This window comes from Scomber scombrus, chromosome 14, assembly GCF_963691925.1.
Source record: "Scomber scombrus chromosome 14, fScoSco1.1, whole genome shotgun sequence".
Lineage (NCBI taxonomy): Eukaryota > Metazoa > Chordata > Actinopteri > Scombriformes > Scombridae > Scomber > Scomber scombrus.
In genome coordinates this window covers 8,210,664-8,231,335 of record NC_084983.1, presented here as the reverse complement: position 1 = coordinate 8,231,335, position 20,672 = coordinate 8,210,664, and the positions used below count along the sequence as shown (strand labels likewise).

The following is a 20,672-nucleotide window of genomic DNA, read 5'->3' as shown; positions in this document are numbered from 1 at the left end:
ATTATTTTTTTGTATATATTTGACTACAATACTGTAATGTGACACATTCTGTTCATACATTTATTTGGCCAATAAAGCCCTTCTGAATAGATAGATAGATAGATAGATAGATAGATAGATAGATAGATAGATAGATAGATAGATAGATAGATAGATAGATAGATAGATAGATAGATAGATAGATAAGTGGCACAGTATCATTTTACATGTAATTTAAACTATTTAAATGGTGCCTGGTCTATTGGATTTATGTTTGGGTGGTCACTGTCATGAAGAAGCACGCTGTCTGACTTTCAGCACTGGAGAGCGACATTTCAGCACTGGACAGCGCCACAGCAGCCCACACCAGAAACTGTCTGATCCCAGCCTCACTATCCCAGTCTGTCTGATGTTACTGAACTGGAACCTTCACCCCCAACACTCAATATTTAATCCCTGTGCGTCCACTCACACACACACCAGGTCCTACATGAATGTCCTGTACAACATCACGTTTCACGACGAGCACGACGGGCCTGTAAATACAATGGCAGCCTACCACATCGAGGGTGGGGAGGTTCCTTATAGGAGAAGGTTTTGGATTTAGCATTTGGATCAACTATTTACGACTTAAAAAATATAATTGAGATTCAGACGTAGCCTTCAGCCCGTAGATGGACTTCTAATGCCACAGCTCAATGACATGTCGTGTGTTTTAAGCGTCGCCTGCTATGCAAAAACTGACAGGCGAGGTTGTCACGGCTATCTTTCCTTAGCGTACCCTTTATATATCAGTAATCATGTGCGGTCGAAAACAAAGAGGGAGACACAAAAGCACTGAAAGAGAGACATTTGTACAGGTTTGGTTCGCCCCTGAAGACGCCAACAGCCTGTAATATTGTGAGATACAGAGCTGTCCGCCCTCGCACGACAATCGACGACATACAGTAGGAGGCTAGGCTATCCCCACCCCCCGCTGTAGGTTGCAAATATCACGTAAACTAGGCCTAAGCCTAATTCAGAGCTAATAATATCACCGCCTAGAAGAAGGTCTGTGGAGTATTCGTTGAATAATGTCGAAGCTGTACATGTTCAACAGGCTATCTAAACACTGCCAGACGCTTCTCCAACAGCTCGATCGACATTATGTCCTTGCTGTTTCTACCATCAGCCTAATCGTCACCTGCGCTTCAAGCAACACACACACAAATACACTGAAGAGAAAAAAAAGAAGAAATGTTCAACAGGGACAAAAAGTCTTTATTGTATATCATGTTTTCCGAATATGGTTTTTAATTAGCCTGTGGGTAATCGCACAGACGGTGTCCTTTTCAAATCAAACCAGTCCAAACTGGAAAAAAAATACGTGCGCGCTGGCTCCAGTGAAACAGCAACCAGACGACAAAATGAAAGAAACAGGCGGGGAGCACGGAGCTTGTTGAACGACTAAACGCCAGAAAATGAGGCTAATAATGTATTTAATGGCAGATAAACCCGACGCTTCCGTCTGCTCCAAGGTTAGGCCGACTCGTTAGCCTCTACAATCGGGTCATATTATCAGACATATGAAGCTGTGAGATGAAATTCAACAGCATTTAATACATATAAAATGATAAATGATATACTGTCTGACGTGACAACGGAGAAATCACTTCAAATTTAGATGGCAAAGAGACACAAGAGACCATTCAGACACCATAAATCCCCCCCTCCTCCTTCCCCTCCAAAAAAGCCTGCCAACATAAGTCGTGAGGACAAAACTGGTATTCATTAATAAAACAGGATTTACAAGTAGCAGCTTTAAAACGACTGTACTTACATTTTCCCTGGTTGTGTTGGCTAGACAGCTGTGCTGAAATCCGTACTGGAAATGTTTGCGCGTACTAAGTGGCTGGCAGATGGATGTGGATTGCCTTCTGCGCTCCTCTCTACCCTCTGGCACCCTTTGGATGGTTATTGTGGCGTTTCCCTGCCTATATAGCCTAGGAGGAGCACTGGCTTGTATCTGCTGTTGAGATGTGTGTCCCGTCGCTACAAAACCCCCTTTTTTTTCTCTCTTACCCTCTCTCTTCCTATTTCTACGGCGATGAGGCACCTGCAGGCTATGACTAGAGCCTGGCGCTGTCAGAGTCAGTGCTGTAATGAAGGTGTAATAAACGGCCGCTTGGATTAGGTGGACAAAGATGGCTCGGTGACGTCAATGGAGGCGAGTTTCATGTTGAAATGGGTGGCCGGAGACTCCAAATACATGGTTTTAATGCTCAGGAAAGATGTTGTTTTCTACATATGGTGATATTTGGACTTTACGCATGTTTCATTTACAGGTATTATATTTCATGGTCATGCTTGGGTTTAAAGCAACAGTAAAGGAGCTTATTTTGATTGCAAGTCTGTATGTCAACAAAATGGCGTTCATTGAAAGGGGGTGTGGCGAGCTTCGCAGTAGATGCCTGGTTATCATTCATAGTAAATATGGTCAGGGATGTAGTGTGGAGGAAGCCCACCTGTCAACCATTTACCAACCGGTTGTTTGAAGATGTAGCTCGTGTTCGTCTTTCAGGCTAGCATGAATTTGCATTTCATTGTGTTTGGTATGTAAATTGTGATTAATGTGAGGATGGGTCTTTTTTTTAAGGCATATGTTATCTAGCCTAGGAGCCCCTTTTAATCCTTGACGAGAGTTTTTGTGTCTCCTAAGCTTAAAACCTGAAGCAAACACTGCAAAAAATAGGAAGCATTAAGAGGATGGATAAGAATATTAATTTAATTTAGATAATTTATTCTCCCTTACTTACCTGATGACGTTTATTTTCGTGATTGAACTTGAAGGAGCCCCTCATGATAGCAGCCTTGAATCTTTTGTTCATTTTAATCAAGTGAGAAATTGTTAGAAAGATGCCAGTAAAAGATGATAATGTTTCTAAGCAAATAGTTTACTGAATTAATGTCACCTACTGCAGGATCCAATCCATAATCCTCACATTTAGGCCTCTGTGGGTTTTTTATATTTGGGCCATTTAATTTGATAAAGCTGAATCGACATGTCATCTTTCTTTGGGATTAAATGAATATTCTTAATAATATATACAGATTCCTGACTGGATTATAGTCCTGAAGGTCATGTTGGTGTACATTTTCATGAAAGTCTCCACTCTTATGCAAGATAATTCTATGCACAAATGCATGCCTCCTAATCATGTTGCATTTCAATTATGTTAATAGACAAATAATTACATATTTGTTATGGGAGTGTATACTGCTATGCTGGTAATTCCCACTGCAGGAATTTCCAGTAAGGTTAAATCCAATCAATCAAACATCCAGTAACATCAGGGACTGACTAAGCCTAACTTAACCCCAATTGACACCTTGATTGGCTTTTTCAGCGTTAAATCTCAATGACAATATATGAGCACATGTATTATATTCAAAAATTCTAGAGCAGTATTGTTTGGACAGAGCAATCACAGGCTCTTAAGAACCTTTAAATCCAACAAATACAGTTTTCTACAAGAACCTCATCTCTGCAGTGAAACATAGAGGCTGAATTAAGGGTTAGTAAGGGAAGATTCAATAGAGTGGCAACTTGCTAACATGACTAAATGTACTGTTAGTAATTTTGAATTTCCATTACAGTTTTTAATTAACAGTTGATAAATACACTAAAGTAAGTGAGTACAGTTACAGATTGGGCCTTAAGGAAGCAGCACTGCAAAAACAAATCTGCGTTCAGAAACAGATAAACAAGCATGTAGCTGCAATTACTGTGACTGATAACCAGAAATGTCTTCTAAAGAGGCAGTAATGTTTCATGTTGATTGGTTGAATTTGTCCAGTCATGGCCCCCTTAAAAAGGCTTAAAATGTAGTGTCAAAACAAAATCTGATATGATAGAACTTGTTCTGAAGCTTTTATCTGACAGCTGCTGATTTACCCTAGACTAGGTATGAGTGAATTATTTTGCAACAGAATAAACAGTTTTTTCATTTAACAATTTATGTACAAGCTAGGCATATAATAAGTGGCTTCAAAAGAGATGTAAATTCTGTCTTGTATTTCATAAGGTGATGTTAACTTGCAGTGTTGTCTGAGGATGGTTTTGGTAGTGCAGACTCAACCACATGGTGGTGCCATAGGACAGCCTTGTTTCATTGCTTGGTGGATGCTGCTTTGGTAGCTGCCTCCTTCAGTTGTGACCCTAGTGATAATGTTTTGTGACTTGTATTATATTTATATACATGCAGCACTGCTCTGTTTTTGTTAAATCTTAAATTGGCCCTTGAGGGGGAAAAAATCAATATAGAACTTAATGCAAAGTCAAAATGTTCTATTATTGTCTTTCTGGCATCATTTACCTCATTCATGTGCATGTCTGTTTTGTAGTTGTGTGATGTTTTTGCTTTGCAGTAATCCTTGTTGAATATTACTTTAACTTAGAAGCTAATGTTGATGCACTCAACTAAAAATGCAAATTAAACAAATTCAAATTAATTAAATTATCTCCGATTTGTTGCGATAATTTATTTGTGTACCTTCAGTTTGATGGAATTAACAGAATCCAAAAACAGTTGTTTTTTGCTGTAGGATGATATATTTTGTGTTATGTAGACAGCTCCCACAATACTAACAGGGAACTGTGCATAGCTGCTCTGGATGGAAGCTGTGAACAAATTCATTGTCATGTATAAGCTGTAGATATTTCACTCACACTGAGGATGAGGGAGGAATTGTAATGTGCGAGACTTACGTATATTACTTGTCATGAACTATAACTGATCAAAGCCTTGAGCCGTGACTTCTTCTAAAAAACTGAGGCAGACATGAACCCCTCACCCTCGCAATTCTTCTAGAGCAGTTTTTTTAATACTAGATTAATTAATCAATGGGAAGTAGAGAGATTTGAAGTATTAAATATTCCACTGAGACATGATTAACCACACAGATAGCAAACACATAATGAAGTCTTGTCTAAGCATACTGATTAAATGTTATCGAGTTACTATTTAAAATATCAGTTTTTATGAATAGTTTTAACTCTGATGATAATTTGCATAAAATGTTTAAATACTGTCAGTGTTTCACAGAAAAAAGACTGACTAACACATGCTGTCAATTTCTCACTATCGCATGTCAAGAGAAATGTATTTCTAACCCCAGTCTGGGCAAGTTCAGTGTCAAGCTCATTGACATGTTTTTCTCTCTTATGTGAGGCAAATGAAAGGAATTTTGTGCACCTGAGAGATACAGTTTTCCAACTGACATAAACTGCCTTGTCTGTTAGTTTTCCTTAAGGGCTTTGAAAAACAGGTTTCCATACTAACGACGGTCAAAGAAGCAGTTCAACAGAGCTGGGAAATTTATTTTCTGTTTGAAAGTGCCTTTACAGTACCTCATGAGGTATACAATATTGATGAGGTGTGACAGGTGAGGTTATCAATGACTGACTGAAAGGTTCTGTGCAGAGGACATGATTGTAAGGAGTTACACACACTATATGAACCAACCGTTTCAGAATCTTAATTACATGGCACAATCTAATGAGAACAGAAAAAAAGAAAGATTACAATGAACGCAGAGTCAATGTTAAACACGTTAAAAATCCTGTCATTTAAAAGTGAGGATTTCATTCACAGTTGTGGTCCTGTTTTGCATTTGCTCACATTCCAACAATCACCATCAAAACTATCCCATAGCCCCTCGAAAGCCTGAAGCACACAATGTTCAAACAACCAAACATCCCTTATGAGGTTCTCAACTCACTGTTACAAACCTGTATACACTGTGTGCACAATTATTAGGCAAGTGAGTATTCTGACATTATCAATATTTCTATACATACTTTCCAAGCTCAAAACCATAAAAACCTGAAAGCTTGGATTTATTCATTTTCAGGTGACATGTATTTGTGCAATGAGGGAAGGTGTGTCCTCAAGTGATTAAAACCTTATATAAAGGTGTGCATAATTATTAGGCAGCTAGAAAAGTCAAAAATTGTAAAATACCTTTGAAAAAGTTAAACTACTGAGGTGTGACAACCGGACAAATGGACGTTTTGTTGCAAATAGTCAACATTGTTGGCGCAAATAAACAGCAAAAGACTTCAGAAGAATTAAATGTGAAGCTACCAGGAACCCATTATCCTCCAGTGCCACCATGTCCAGAGCTGCAACCTACCTGGAGAGTCCTGAGGTACAAGGTGCTATGTGATTAGAGACATGGCCAAGATAAAGAAGGCTGAAACACAACCACCACTGAAAAAAGATTCACAAGTTGAACTGTCAAGATTGGGCCAAGAAATACCTGAAGACAGATTTTTTTAAAGGTTTTACAGACAAATGAAACGAGAGCTTCGAAACAGGTGCCTGCAAGGTGGATAAAGGGGGTCCTGGTAGGTACTGCTATCATAAGGGATGACCTAGCTGGACCTTTTTGGGTTAAAGACGGACTGAAAATCATCTCACAAACTTGCTGCCAGTTTCTTGAAGATAAGCAGAGGTACACGAAGATGCCCTCAGCATTCCAAAAGGCTATAATCTTTATTCAGGACAATGCTTCATTACATACATCCAAATACTCAACTGCCTGGCTAGTCAGCAAAGGCCTCAAAGATGACCAAATGATGACCTAGCCCCCTTCCTCACCTGACTTAAGTCATATTAAGAAATTGTGAGTTCTTTTCAAACATGAGATTTACAGTGAGGGAAGACAATACACCTCTTTGAACAGCATTTAGGAGGCTCTGTTTGCTGCTTCAGTCAAAGAACAGATCAAGAAACTGACAGACTCCATGGATGAAAGGCTCACAGCAGTTTTTGAAAAAAAAGGCTATATTAAAAGGCCAAAAATGGTATATAATTGTCATTTTGTGTTCCATAATGTTACACTTAATCCAAAAATTAAGCATAAACAAGTGAGTTGGAAAAAATCCTTTTATAATTTAGTTGCCTGATAATTCTGCACACTTATAGTTGTCTAATAATTGTGCACACTTATACATTACCCGAAGAAAGACAAAATTAATTTATCCTCTGCTAAACATTCAGCTTTGCCGTCCAATAACATTTCAGATTGAGTGAGAGCATTGTATTTGTTCAACAATACAAATTAATCCTGAGGAATACAATTTGCCGAATAATTGTGCAATATATTGCTTCTTTTTTTTTGGATGCAAATGTGCAAAAAAATCTCAGTGACAATTAACATTAAGCAAAAGTAAACCCATACACACCTGGGACATCACTAACTCAGAGGTTTTGTGTAAGGAGTGATATTGCACTGCTTGTCAACAAACAAAAAGGTATTACATTGGTGAATCAGTACACCCATGATACAGGCACCCACTGTGGGGTGGAGGTGGCATGCTCCATGGCCTCCTCCACGCCTTTTACGCTCTCGTCCACGTCGTTGTTGACAAGAACCACATCGAAGAAGTGTCTGTATGTGGTCAGAATGGCGTCCGACTCTTTCTGGATCATCTGCAGGTTCTCCGTCTAGGAGGCAACACAAGAAGATTAGCGGTTGTTAGCTGATGGAAGTTTGGTGTTGGAAAGTGCTTTGAGTATATTCAGATGAAGCTTTGATTTAGCACCTGGGGAGCTGTGTTGGTGGGAGCGATGAACACGACGAGAGGTGCAAAATCAGCAGTCCGTAAAACTTTCAAGGTCTGCAAAAAAAGACAGGAAGAGTTTGTGTTAGATTTATTACCTACAATGAGGCAACTTGTAAAATGACCACATTTCCCCACTTTCACCTTCAGGCGGTGCATCTGTTATTTTAAAAAGAAACCTTTTTAGGTAGAGTAGTTTACAGGAAACTTTCCTTTCTGCTGAATTTTAATGTATTGTTTTCCTAATTAGAGCAAGAGAAACACAAACACTGGATTATGTTATGTTTCTTCAAGCAATTCAGTGGCAGCTCAATGTAAAGACTGTTATATTTCACATTTAGAAGATTATGTAATTGTTGAGAATATGTATGTGCTTTTGAAGATACTGCTTAAAAAATGAGGGCAAAGCAAACATTTAAAAATCAGAGGTTTTCCTACCTACTAGGTTTATGTAGGTTAATAGCATTTTAAATAAAATAATAATGGTAAAACTCTCAAACGATATATAAAAAGCCACTCTAGGTGACATCAAAAAAATAGTACAATTTCCTCAAATCAAAACTATTCCTTTCACAGTATGTTTCCATTACAACTTGTGAATGCCAACCTGTGGTTCCACATCCAGCAGAGCGATTTTTTCCTGGTCGTGGATCTTTTGGATGGTGTCAATTTTGGTACCAAACATAAATCCCTGGAAGCTTCCATACTCCAGCAGTTCATTCCCAGAGATGGACTTGGTCATGGTTTCATTGGAGATGAAATAATACTCCTGCCCTTCCTCCTCATCCTTCCGCGGGGGTCTGGTGGTGTCTGTGTAGAATCAGGGTTGAAAATGTAGCCCAAGAATAACTGAGCACTTAAGAGACAAATGTTAACTCTATGGGTGTACTTACGTGGTGCAGGGTAGCAAAATTTCTCTGGGTATTTGGTCAATAGTGCATTTTTGATATGGCTCCTTCCTACGCCAGGTGCACCTAAACAGAGCAGAATTCCCAAAATAATATTATTAAAAAGGCATTTTAATCAAACATTAATCTTCATGTCCATATAATTTTTCAAGAACACGTGTTAAAGATGATCAAAAATGTGATACCTCTAATAAATAATACCTGAGCTAGGACACTTACCAATAAGCACCAAGGTTTTCCGTTTAAAAGCAGGGAGCTGGACAACCTCCTCATAAGAAATCACATCCAGCTGGTCAAAAACTGCAAAAGAAGGGATTTTGTTGTAAGACAAGATCAAACTACTGCACGACTGAGAGAAAACATGCTTCCTGTGATATACTCACTAGAGCTGTGTTTAGCCAGGTACTTGTCTTTGCACTTCTTTTTCTTTCCGAATGGGCTGCAGGACTGGCTGCCCTCTCTGGCCTTGCTTTTACTTGCCACCCTCCTGCAGCATAAACAGAGATTTCAGCTGAGCTGGGAACATTAAGCTCTATGCTGCAGTCTGTGCTGATGTGACACAGTTTATTATCTCAATCATCGGCATGTCATGTTAAGTAAGACTTAAGATTTTAGGATTAATCATGAGATGAGCTGTTTACCATTCCTGGAGCTCTGGGGATGGTATCAGTCCAGCGAAGTCAGCAGCACTGCTTTCCACTCTGCCCTGCCACCAGTTTGGGTCCTGCTTGTTAATGATCTGAATGATGTCAGCGGTTTGAAACTTCAGACCCGCCTCTTTGCATGGGATGAGGTCATCCTTGGTGGGGTCATAGTCAAACTGGGCCCTCATGTACATCTACAGGTTGAGAGCATATAAAGTGACTTTTAAAAGAGTAATTAACGGAAAAAACATGTATTTATGCATTTGCTGTTTGTAACTGTACTTTTCTGATAATCAGTAGACATTAACAATGTGTTCAATAATCTCCCATCACCTAAGACAGCTGTAAAAACATTCTCTGATATCCATGTATTTGTTGCTGCAGAACATAACTTTGCTAAAAAATGTCTTTCAGCTAACCTTTTAGCTCCATTACACACAAGATATCAAACCACTTCTTCAGTTTTTCTGAGCTCTATGAAGTCATATTCTTCAGTATTCATTTACCATTGTTCTGAGACAGCTGTCACAAACACACATACAATGTCACATACTGATATGCCAGATGTTTGCTGAGCATCACTGTCATTCTTTTGAAACAAACAATTGTAAAAAGGAACAAATATTTTGCAGTCCACAGGTAAACACACTCATAAATGTATACAAAAGTAAGCTCATTCAATGCTTGAATTTAAATATTGAACATTCTGTTATATTTAAATGTCTAAGCCATAAAAAGGGGGTACATCTGGAGTATATACTGTATGCAAAATCCCAACCTCAGCTCTTTCAACATATGCATATTTCTCATTGAATCACCAGAAGCTGTTAACAGCCTGACAAGTGCAGTGTCTGCAGAACAAAATACACCCATTTTGTTGTAATGAGAGCTTAATGTTACGAACATACTGTGACCAACAGTGCCTGTATATAAATAGCATCCCTGTGAAGAAATATTCATATTGGGGCTTAGAACACATAATTACATTATAAGAATAATAATAATTTTTAATTTCACCCTTTAACAGAATATACAAGTTCATGATTTGATCTTGGACTGCTCAATTCATTCATTTTCTCCCACTGATGTCTAATATATCAAATCATCAGTTCACATTATGGAGTTGATGTGCAAAAAACATACAGGAGAGCTTTTCGTCTGGACAGAAAAACATCTAAGAAAAATCCGTCTGACCACAGATTTGTTGTCTGATTAACATCCAGTTGAACAGCTGTCAGATTATTGTTTATTTATAGCCCAGATTAAATTAATAGCTGTCGAAGATCACAGCTGGAACATGTGTAAATTCTCTTCAGGGTAAATTATCATGAGGGTTAGTAATCAGCTCACGAACATTTGTGATTTCCCCAAATCACTGTGCATGCACAAAATTAGTACAGAGTAGTGTGATGTTCATAAAGATTAAAATTATACAAATCTTTTGAACTAAGTCTACTTATTATTTGACTACAAGCTTCTAAGTAGACTGCCATCACTGACCACAGCAAAGAACAGAATGTACCTCTGAGTAAAATATGTTGTCTTTGTGGTTATTAAATCAAAGCTCTTTTAAATTCATGATGTACAGTATGCCATATATCAAAAATACAGCATGCTGTTTAATCAATAGGGGTTGACAAGCCAGCAGCCATATTTATGTCCAAGGCATAGCGCAATGAACATGAAAGGCTACTGGATGAAATGCTGTGTTGTAGTCAGTAGATGACAGAATGAAACACGCTACCCAAAGTGTTTCAAGTCAAACTAGCAAAACTACTATGAGTGATGTTCTTTGAATTTGAACTAATTTCATAGTCACCTGGGTTGTTCATTGACTAACAGAAGATTCACCTAATAAAGAACAAAATCCTTTAAAAAAAAAAAGTAAGTTGAAGAAGAAAATACGAGTAGAAAAGCAATTAAACTCATCTTTGTACATTACACCACTAAAAAGATACCATCAGGTCTGAATCCAAAGCTGATTTTCTCAGTTTGAGAATGCAATTTTTTAGAAGGAATTTGGAAATATGAAACTCAAAAATCACTCAGAACAAACGTAACCGCACTACAAGACAACACCAAGCTCAGGTTGTATTCTGCTGGTCATGTGATTACCTCGCAGGCTCGGGATCGACTCTGCATGTTGGGAATGATCTTCATGGTGACTACTCCATTGGTTTCTTTCTGTATGTAAAAATGACAGTTTTACTCATATTGAGGCGATAAGAGCAATAATTACATAGATTAACATGGACTTCTGTCATATGGTATTAACTTACTAGAATCTTTTGTAGCTGATCAACACTTTGGTTTTTCACACTTTTTCCATTGATTTCGGCTATTTCGTCCCCTTCGTGTAAGGACCCTGGAGACAAGAAGAAACCAAAAAAAGTGTAAAAACTCCAAATAAGCTCCAGTTATTGTAGTTTACTGAATGTATTAGCAGCCAATGGAATAATATTTGTTCTCCTGAGAGATAAGCTTAAGATAAGACAACCATTAAAAAAAAAGAAGCATGAGAGAGAACCATGTATCAGAAAGAAACTACAATTTTCACTGATTATTATTGTAATAAATAACTGTATATTTCACTGATGCTCGTATCCTGCAGTTACTGATTAGATCATGAGGTAAAATCCCCTCCACACAGGTGCTAATACTAAGCTAATTAAAGATTTTCTGTGACTGAGACAAACCATTATAGACATTTTGGCTACAGAGCTTTCTTTCTAACCAGGTCAGCAAACAAACACCCCACCAGCACTCACATCAAAATCAATATGTGATTAAGTACCTTGTCTGTGGATCATGCCCCCGTGCAATATTCTGGCCACAGTGCACCCTTGTTTTTCGTTCAGTTTCAGAGTGACCCCCTACAAAAGACAAAAGACCATTGTTAAAAGAGGAAGATATCAGCAATTTGCTTTTGAAAAATCTAAAAATTGTGTGTGTATCAGGCATACCATTGGCTCTGAGGGATTTTTTTCAAATTCTACTTCTTTCATCTTGTTCAGTCCTGTGCCGTTCATGTGTCGAGCACTACCATTGGTGTAAACTTCTGCTCCTTTATTCTCATACGTCTCCATAGACGCCTGTAAAACAAAAACAAAAAAAGTAAGAAAGAAAGAAAGAACATTAGATATTGTTTTATCCCACACAAAACTAAACCGATTTTGATCGAAACAGAAAGAACAACAAAGTTCTACCTTCTTTTGTGAAAATAATCTCAAAACTTTGTTCCAAAGAATTATAGCTGGTTCATTTGAAGAGTTCAGATCATTATCAAACTGGTATTTCCTAATAACTACAGTGGAAGCTTTTTGCTAATGTGTGCCAACAGCCATGTTTCATTTGGCGTTTCAACATATGTCCAAGGTTGAAAATTAACCCAGTGTTATAACACCTCATTAACCACGTCCAGTGATCTGGTCCACCAGGTTCATGTGGTCATGGATACCACCAGTACCATCAGGTCAGTATCAATGTAAGGAAACTAGTGTTGAATCATTTTACAAATTATAGTTTTTGATTTTTTTTGGTGTTTTTTTTCTTCTGTGGGCTGGTTTCTTGAACTGTGCTTTTACACCCAAATGAATCCCAATTAAGGGTCTAAAAGCAGGAAATCCCTATTCAGAAAATGTCCATGCTTCTTCCAAAGTGACAACAAATGTGGCCTCCAGTCCAGATAACAGTCAGTAGAGGAGAGGGGATCCACATATTTTTAAGCTTTATGAAAAAAAAGCTCCTCTGGCAAATGGACACACACTAAACATGTACAGGCACAGGTTGAGTAAACTAGCTTTCTCTAGATATTACTAACATATTATGTAGAACAGTGAACACACAGCATCACAAGGTTTATAAATCAGAGGCTGATTCACTGCATCAGCACAAACTTTCTGTATAACAATGACACATCAGCACTACTTCAGCAAAAAATATATTATCTGCTTTCCAGCATCAGCACTACAATAAACCAATAAATGTCACTATCACCCTCCCTGCCTATGAGCTCAGCCCTAAAATACTGTTAATAACAGCAGCTTGGTGTTTAATACAGGCAGAAGCTTCACCAAACTCCATTTTAAAATCATCATCTTTAACAAGTATGTGTGTGCACATTATTTTGGCTCAATAAACTCAAAAGCTTGTGTAATGATGTACAGTAGAGTTCAGAAATAAATGTTGTGAGAGTCAGTGAGTTGTTTTTCTGTGCAACATGATAGTTATTTACCAGCCTTGTGCTGTTATATCTCAGGACTGTACCAGCAGGAAACATTTGGATGGAGTCTGGTGCTGAACAGATGAAATTACATCCTCCGAGGAGAAGAATCTGTACAGCAATCTCGCTCCAGACAAAATCCCCATTTATTCATCCTGACGCAGCACACACTGATTTCTAAGTGATATACAAAAGGTGTCCTACATGTTATTCCTTTTAGTAGTTTAGAGCTGGCCAGTATTTACAGCATGTTGGGTAGTTTTCCCTCGAGGCACAGAGCAGGACATAGTTGTTTTCTTCCCAACAAAGTGCAGGACTGAGCAGGAAGGAAACTGAGAAAGGGTCAATCTAAAAAAATCAAACATTACCACTATGATAATCTACTGTAGAACAAAACAACCGAAACTATCCATAGAAGATTAAGTAATAGAGGAAGAATGCCTGACCATTAAATGCTAAATATATTAACTAAATTCAGTTTAACACTTAAAAGGCCTCTTTGAATTGCACGTGTCTAATCATGATTTTGACAATCAGCCCTATCAGCTCCTTCCCTCACGCTATCACACCGTGAAGAGATAAACACATGATTAAAGGTATGTCTCTGGGTTTTTTTATCACTGTGTTCCTCTCACCGCCCCTTGTTACTATAGCTGGGGTCAGGAAGCTCTCACAGAAACGTGAATACCAGTTTAGGGCGTGGAGACGCAACAGAGTAAACAAACTGCCTGGCTGAATAGCGGCATGCATTTAGAACCGAGCAGAGCACTTCCTTTTCTGAAGTCCTGCTCATCTTCTAGAGGCGGGTTAGGCTTTATTTGAAGTAGATTAAACTCTTTAAATATCTATTGTTCTATCTGCTTTTCTACAGTGACACCTAATATGACTGATTACATTATAACACTCTTTTGTCATCCTGTCTTGACATAACAGATTTGCATTTCAAGTCAAGAAATATTAATTATTAATCCCTCTCCTCTGCAGGGTTTAGGGTGGATTTCCTGACAACAGGAAAATAAGTATTGATCTCTTGAAGGGACACAGTAGGAGATCGATATTTGGCTGATCAAGGACTGCGTCTTTTTAGAAATAAGTAAACAGTGTGAGTAATGGGCCTATCAGACAAACTCCAGCCTTTGACAGCAACACCTTGTATGAACATGGATTGAAAGAATTTGGGGTATATTATAGAGAAGGCGCTGCTGATGTTGAAAAGCGGTCCTGAAGTCGCCCGCCTGAAGCTCGACTTGCCACAACCTGTTAAACAGTTCGACTTCTGTTATGTTTGAATCCTATGACAGATGTCTACTCACTTTACTCATCTTCATTAACAAACTCAGGTAAAAGAATGTATTAATCACCCACGATAATCTAGATACACACACCTGCCTCCACTGTGAAGCAACAGATCACGTGACCTCACTTTAAAGACGCTGATTGTATCAAATCAGCACCAAGCACAAGGACACGCGGGCAAGACTGTTGCTCAAGGCTATTGAACTGCAAACTGCTGATGTCAGGAAAGGAGTTTCCTCCCTTCAACCATTTCCCTCAGTAGCTCATTGCTGACTGTTCAAATTCTGAGAAGAAGTTTAGCACACACAGTTCCCGTGGTGCTAATGTCTGCCAGATCCAGGCCTGAAGGGAGGCTTCATCCTGCCTGTCTCTTTCCAACTCATGTTTAAAAAAAAATGTTGCAGCTGTTTTTAAGATTATCTACTTTGTGGTCACACGTGTGACGTGTTGCATGTCAAAGTTGAGGGTTTCACTATGTAAATCTGGCTGTAATGTGAAAACAGGGACTGCCTTTGTGCCTAAAACAACAGCCTGCAGTGTGTGATGTAGTAAACAACCTGCAAGGCCTCAACTGACTGTTGACACTAATTCCTCAGTAGCAGGTCACCACTATCTGCATGCCAAACTAGACACAACTGTTACAAATTAGAACTGGATTAACCAACCAGCAGTGTGTATTTGTTTCCTATCTATATATCTATAATAATGCTACTTTAAGATGACTTTATTCTCATTGTTTTAACATGTAATGGGATTAGTAGAATATCATGATGTAAGAAACACTGGCTCACAGTCTGATGACCTCAGCTAGAAACACAGACCTCTTCACATGTGATCTAACCTAGTTTCCCCAATTTGACAAATGGTTCCATTCGTCGGTTTTTTGTGGGAAGATGCAGAAGTGAAATTACCAATGCAATGTCTGGTAGATTCCAGCTGAGACTGCCTGAGCAACACTCAGCAATGCAGTAGTTATGAAATCTGATTTGAGAAGACAGATCAACACGCACCGTTCTTTTGTTTTAAAGGCATCAACACATTCATTATGACAGCACGACTGGGTCTATTTTTAGAGATCTTGTAAAGGAACAAACAAGTCATGTGCCCCATTTCTGTTTCCCGGAAGCAAACATGTACAGCAAAATCTTGAGGAGGGGGTGCATGAAAAAATAAAAGGTACAAAAAACAACAACACCCTACCTTGTCAGACTTTGGTTTGTTTTGAAGGAGCTGCTCCAGGTAGAGATCTGAGAGGGCTGTCCGGACGCTGTTCACCGGCTCCAGTATGACAGCAGGTTCGTTTTTATTGGATTTTAACGTCATCTTTCTCTGCTAGGTAAAAAAAAAAAAAAAAACAGTGAACCCGACGTGCCCCCGCTCAAGGTCTGCAAGAGGCTGGCCAAGAAAATGCTGCGAGAGAGGAAATAGCTGATAAGGAGTCCTGATGATGAGATAAGTCACTGTCTAAGACAAAAGTCCAAGGTTCTGGTCAGCAGCAGGTGAGGAACATGAGATATCTGCTGCGGGGACACCGCTGACAAAGCAAGTAAACATGCATCCGACTGCTGCTCATAGGGGCAGGCTCATGCTGCCTTCAGTTGCTCCCCGCAAGCTCCCAAATCCCACTACTTATGTTGTTCGCGTCAATTAGATTCAATTGTTTTCACATGGAAATGAAAGCAAAATAGACGATGCATCAAAGATGATTTTTTTTTATTTTTACTGTAGCAGAGTCTCTAATATATTATAGTTAGGCTTTTAAAGTGTTATTATTGCATATGCTTTAAAGTGCACATCCATTCATTTATAGGCTATGTCTTATACTGTCAATCTATCAATCCTTACTTTATAAATCAACATAAGTGGTCAAATTAAGACTTTTAACTGCAGTCTAAATAAAACAGAAATCATACTATACCTCGTTCTGTTTGAGTATTTAGTTACATGACTTTTTACCCTAATTAAACGTTGTCTCTATTATTTTTAATTGTATGTCCTTCGCATTGTCTCCCGTCATTTTTTGGATCAGAGTTCCTGCAGTATCATTCCGAAACTTCAAATTTTGATGAATAAGCCATTTTCGTAAGCAGTTTATGTGCTCTTACCAGAAAGTCCCACACTTCCGATAGTACCTTAATGCAGCATTACCGCAGCGGTTTTAGCTAGCAGGGTCTGGCTGCAGTGTTGCAGATTTACCCTAACCCACTACACGACACACCCACTTTACTACACGACCGCCCACACCGTCACACTCACTGCAAGTAACATGACCCCCGCCCCCCCACCCCCAACTCTAAATACCCCCCCTCCCTCACTCCTAAACCTCACCAGGTGGGTGTGTCTGGTAGTAAAGTGGGTGTGTGGTGAACATACTGCACGTCAGTGGATATATTTGATCTCAGCAGGGCTGCACTACAAAGCTGCAGGGAGGGAAAATAAATCCTCCTGACGTGCTGCAGGTCCATTACGAAACAGAGCTTCCACATTTAGTAGACTGTGATTGTCTGGGTGCAGGAATACAACAGTTATCAATGAGAGAGTATTACATGATTTATTAATACATGGGTGTTTAGTTTGAGCAAAATGGTAACAGTGTTGCAACCACTCAAAGTGTCTTAACATAGTGTATGTAGTCGCCAGGGAAGTCATAGAGGCTGTATAAGTAGGTCAACTCTCCTAAATGTTACACAAATGATTATATGTAACATTAAAAAAGCATGCATACCTTTTATTTTGACTACAAATTCTGAGTTTTAAATTTAGTACATGGATACACAATAAATGTAATATTTGTATTTAAAAGTTTATATGAAGCTTCAGCTATCCAGAATAGTCAAATCAAATAGATATCTTTCAGTGTTACTATATTTTAAGTGCCAAAGTCCCTTTTTTTGTTACTATACTTCCACCAGAGCTCGAGAAACAGTGTCCGAGGAAACACAAAGAGGGAATTGGATGCTGAAAAGACTGTAAATGTTGCAGATATCCATTTGATATGACTAACATGGTTTGGAAATTTGACAGTCCAGGCCAAGGCCCAAATTCACAGACTAGTACAGACAGCCATAAAGATTATGGGAGTCCGCCAACATCTCAGTCTTCAAGAAATCTTCCAACAAACCATAATTAAACAAGCACAGAAAATCATCTCAGATCCAACCCATGTTCTCCACCCTGAATATCAGCTCCTTCCCTCAGGCAGACGGTACAGAATCCCCTTAAGCAAACACAACCAGTTCAAAAATTATTTTGTCCCCTTATCTATTAAGGCCCTCAACACCACCTAGGCTGGAATAGGGAGACACCATTGTTGTACTGTATTCTTTCTATTGTTTAATGTCGGTCATCACTGTACTACTTTAAACATGTGTGCCTCTCTCTTGTTTTCTTTTTATGATAATGTACAGTATGGGCATGTGCAATTGAATGGAGGCAGTTGTCCTACTGCAGTATTCTATTATGTCTGGATAATGTGTTTTTGTTTGTTGTACTGTTCACAATGCAGATACTGTAAAATCCAAGACAAATTTCCCACTGGGACAATAAAGTCTATCCTATCCTATCCTATCCTAACTCAGACTGCTGAAGCATACACTACTTTTGTGACAGTAGGATGATCAGATGAGATCATCCCTCTAGTTCCGGTGTCTTATCTGTTTGTTGCAACTGTCATATCTGTCCCACGTCTTCCTGTCCAGGATTTCCTGCGGTAATCTACAGCTGAGGTGGACCACCTGACCTGAAAAAACTCCCACCTCCACTGATAAAATAAAACATTTATACACTCCTATGTATTAAAACATTAACCTTCAAGGAAAAAGAATAGGGGGGGGGGCTATAATACATTGTAGAGGCCATATATTTGGTGAGTGCACTTATGAGCCTTTTTCCCAGCAGGCATGTCACAGTGGGAAAAGCACTGGTGTAAATAATAAACTTAATATTGGCTGAATTCAATTTTGCTGCCTCAGCTTCAGGGTCCTGGTATTGTGAATGCTGGCTCACTGTCATGGTTTACTGAGACTGCTGTGATAAAGGCCGATTGTGTAGGAGCTCATCTATAATTAAATAGATCATGACCTCAGCTAAACAAGTCCCTGAGAGATAGCTTGAAGTCCCCTGATCATTCACCTGCCTGCATATCTGCAACACATCTACTCTACTAATTTACTCATCTAATCTTATACAGTTTGTTTACAGTACTCTGTTGATGACTGTGAGACTGAATTTATACCATATAAATATGGTGTATACTCTACTACTTCATCTGTTGAGTCACATTGTCTAAGCCTGAAACCAAAGCATTGACAGGCCTTTTCATAGTAGACATTTTGACTTGTAACACTGATAATAGCACATGTTTAAGTAATAAAATGTATAATTGCTGAGTTCCATCTAGCTTCTTCAATTTCAGGGTCACAGGGACATTTGAATAGAACAGGAGCATCCTTAATGTTATTAGTAACACATGTGTTTTTCACGTCAAAATGTCTGCGTTGAAAAGGGTCTGTTAAACTACCTCACAGGAATATATGAGTGTGAACAAAAAGCACAGGAGTGATTAATAACATTAATTAGGTTTTTGATGTGAAACATGCTGATTCATGGACATGGCTTACAACAGCTGAGACACTTAAACAGAGCAGAGTCATCATTAGAGGAGCACTCCACCAATTTTACAGGTACATTTACCCATCATGGGGAATACTCTGTCTGTGAAAACAGTTGTTTAAAGTCTTTATACTTGATGACATCATCAGGATGATCTCAGCTTGAACTTTTGAAGTTTGAAAGACATAGGCATGTACAAGTCAATTAGAGTTTAATAAAATTGGTATCAAGATTCATTATGGGAAATGTAGGATCTTATATTTTTGGAGATTGACCCACAGCTATTAAAGACTGTAAAGGTGAGAACACCTGCCTCCAGTGCATTGGTTTTCATCACTACATTTTATTTCATTAATCTCTTTTGAGTCCTCCAACTTTATGGAAGTGTGTGATAATAAATTGCTGTAGTTATTTTTACACCTCTACTAATCCTGAAAAAACGCGTAAAATCTTTCTACGGATAAGTAAGTGTGTGGTGAGAGGAAATGAATATCCCAGTACCTGTGTAAATTAAAATCAAATTATTTGCATGACTATACTTCTAAAGGTAAATGATAATTGTTGTTTGGTTTTCTAATTCACATGAACCCTTTAACATCAGGTCCAGACCTAGCCAGCTGGCTTTAGGTTGGCGTATAAAGACTCTGGTATGCTGTAATGTCCGATAAACTTCAAAGACATTATGCCCAAGAGATGACCAACACATTTGTTCCATTCATCCGGGTATTGAGGTAAAGGGGACCACGCCTGTCTGGAGCTCTAACATGATGGTTTGAAAACAATGGTTTGGCTCACAGACGTAATACTTTGCGTGGTGAGTCCTCTTAAAGGAAGATTGTAGAACAAGTTGAAATTCAGTATTGTCGGTGATAAATTGGAGCCAACCCATGCACATGGGAGGTGGATAGAATGGGGTGAGAGTGGGGAAGAAGGGAACATAGTAAGTAGGAACATACCTGAAAGGAAAGATCATGACTAAAGGGGAGAGAACTCCCAAGACAGAGATATGGATAACATACAGCTAAAAGCAATGTGGTCAGAGCAAACAATGAAGAGCATGATAACGCCTAATTAAAGCTAAGGGAGGCCCAAACCAGAGCACTCAAGATTAAACTGTTAGGGAATTTTCCATAACTAATATGTACTGGGTCAAACTAGGCTTTGCGGTCATAGCAAGGCCACACCAAATATTGGGTTTAGACACTGTCTCCCTTTGAGATAGCAGTAAGCAGTGAGTCTGCTTATTTTGGGGAAAACAGGAGGCATTCTGATAGTGTTGCTATAGCAGCCAAGGTCAGATATGTCTTTGACTGTTTTCCCTGAATGGAGTAAAGGTAACTGGAGTCAGAGGTTTGATATAGTGTTGGATGTAGGACAAAGGTCCTGAGTGAGGTCTAAGCAATGTT

General features: G+C 38.8%; 1 protein-coding gene across 1 annotated transcript; it reads right to left on the bottom strand.

Annotated features, from left to right (window-relative positions):
• Window positions 1-5,317: 5,317 nt before the first annotated feature.
• Window positions 5,318-16,206, bottom strand: mpp1 (MAGUK p55 scaffold protein 1). Its single transcript, XM_062433171.1, has 12 exons — window positions 15,856-16,206; window positions 12,101-12,229; window positions 11,932-12,010; window positions 11,417-11,502; window positions 11,253-11,321; window positions 9,135-9,331; window positions 8,877-8,980; window positions 8,713-8,793; window positions 8,479-8,559; window positions 8,193-8,395; window positions 7,568-7,642; window positions 5,318-7,469 (listed from the first exon to the last, which is right to left on the bottom strand). Exons 1-12 carry the CDS (start codon window positions 15,976-15,978, stop codon window positions 7,293-7,295), a joined length of 1,404 nt encoding a protein of 467 aa, XP_062289155.1. The 5' UTR covers window positions 15,979-16,206; the 3' UTR covers window positions 5,318-7,292.
• Between the last annotated feature and the right edge of the window lie 4,466 nt (window positions 16,207-20,672).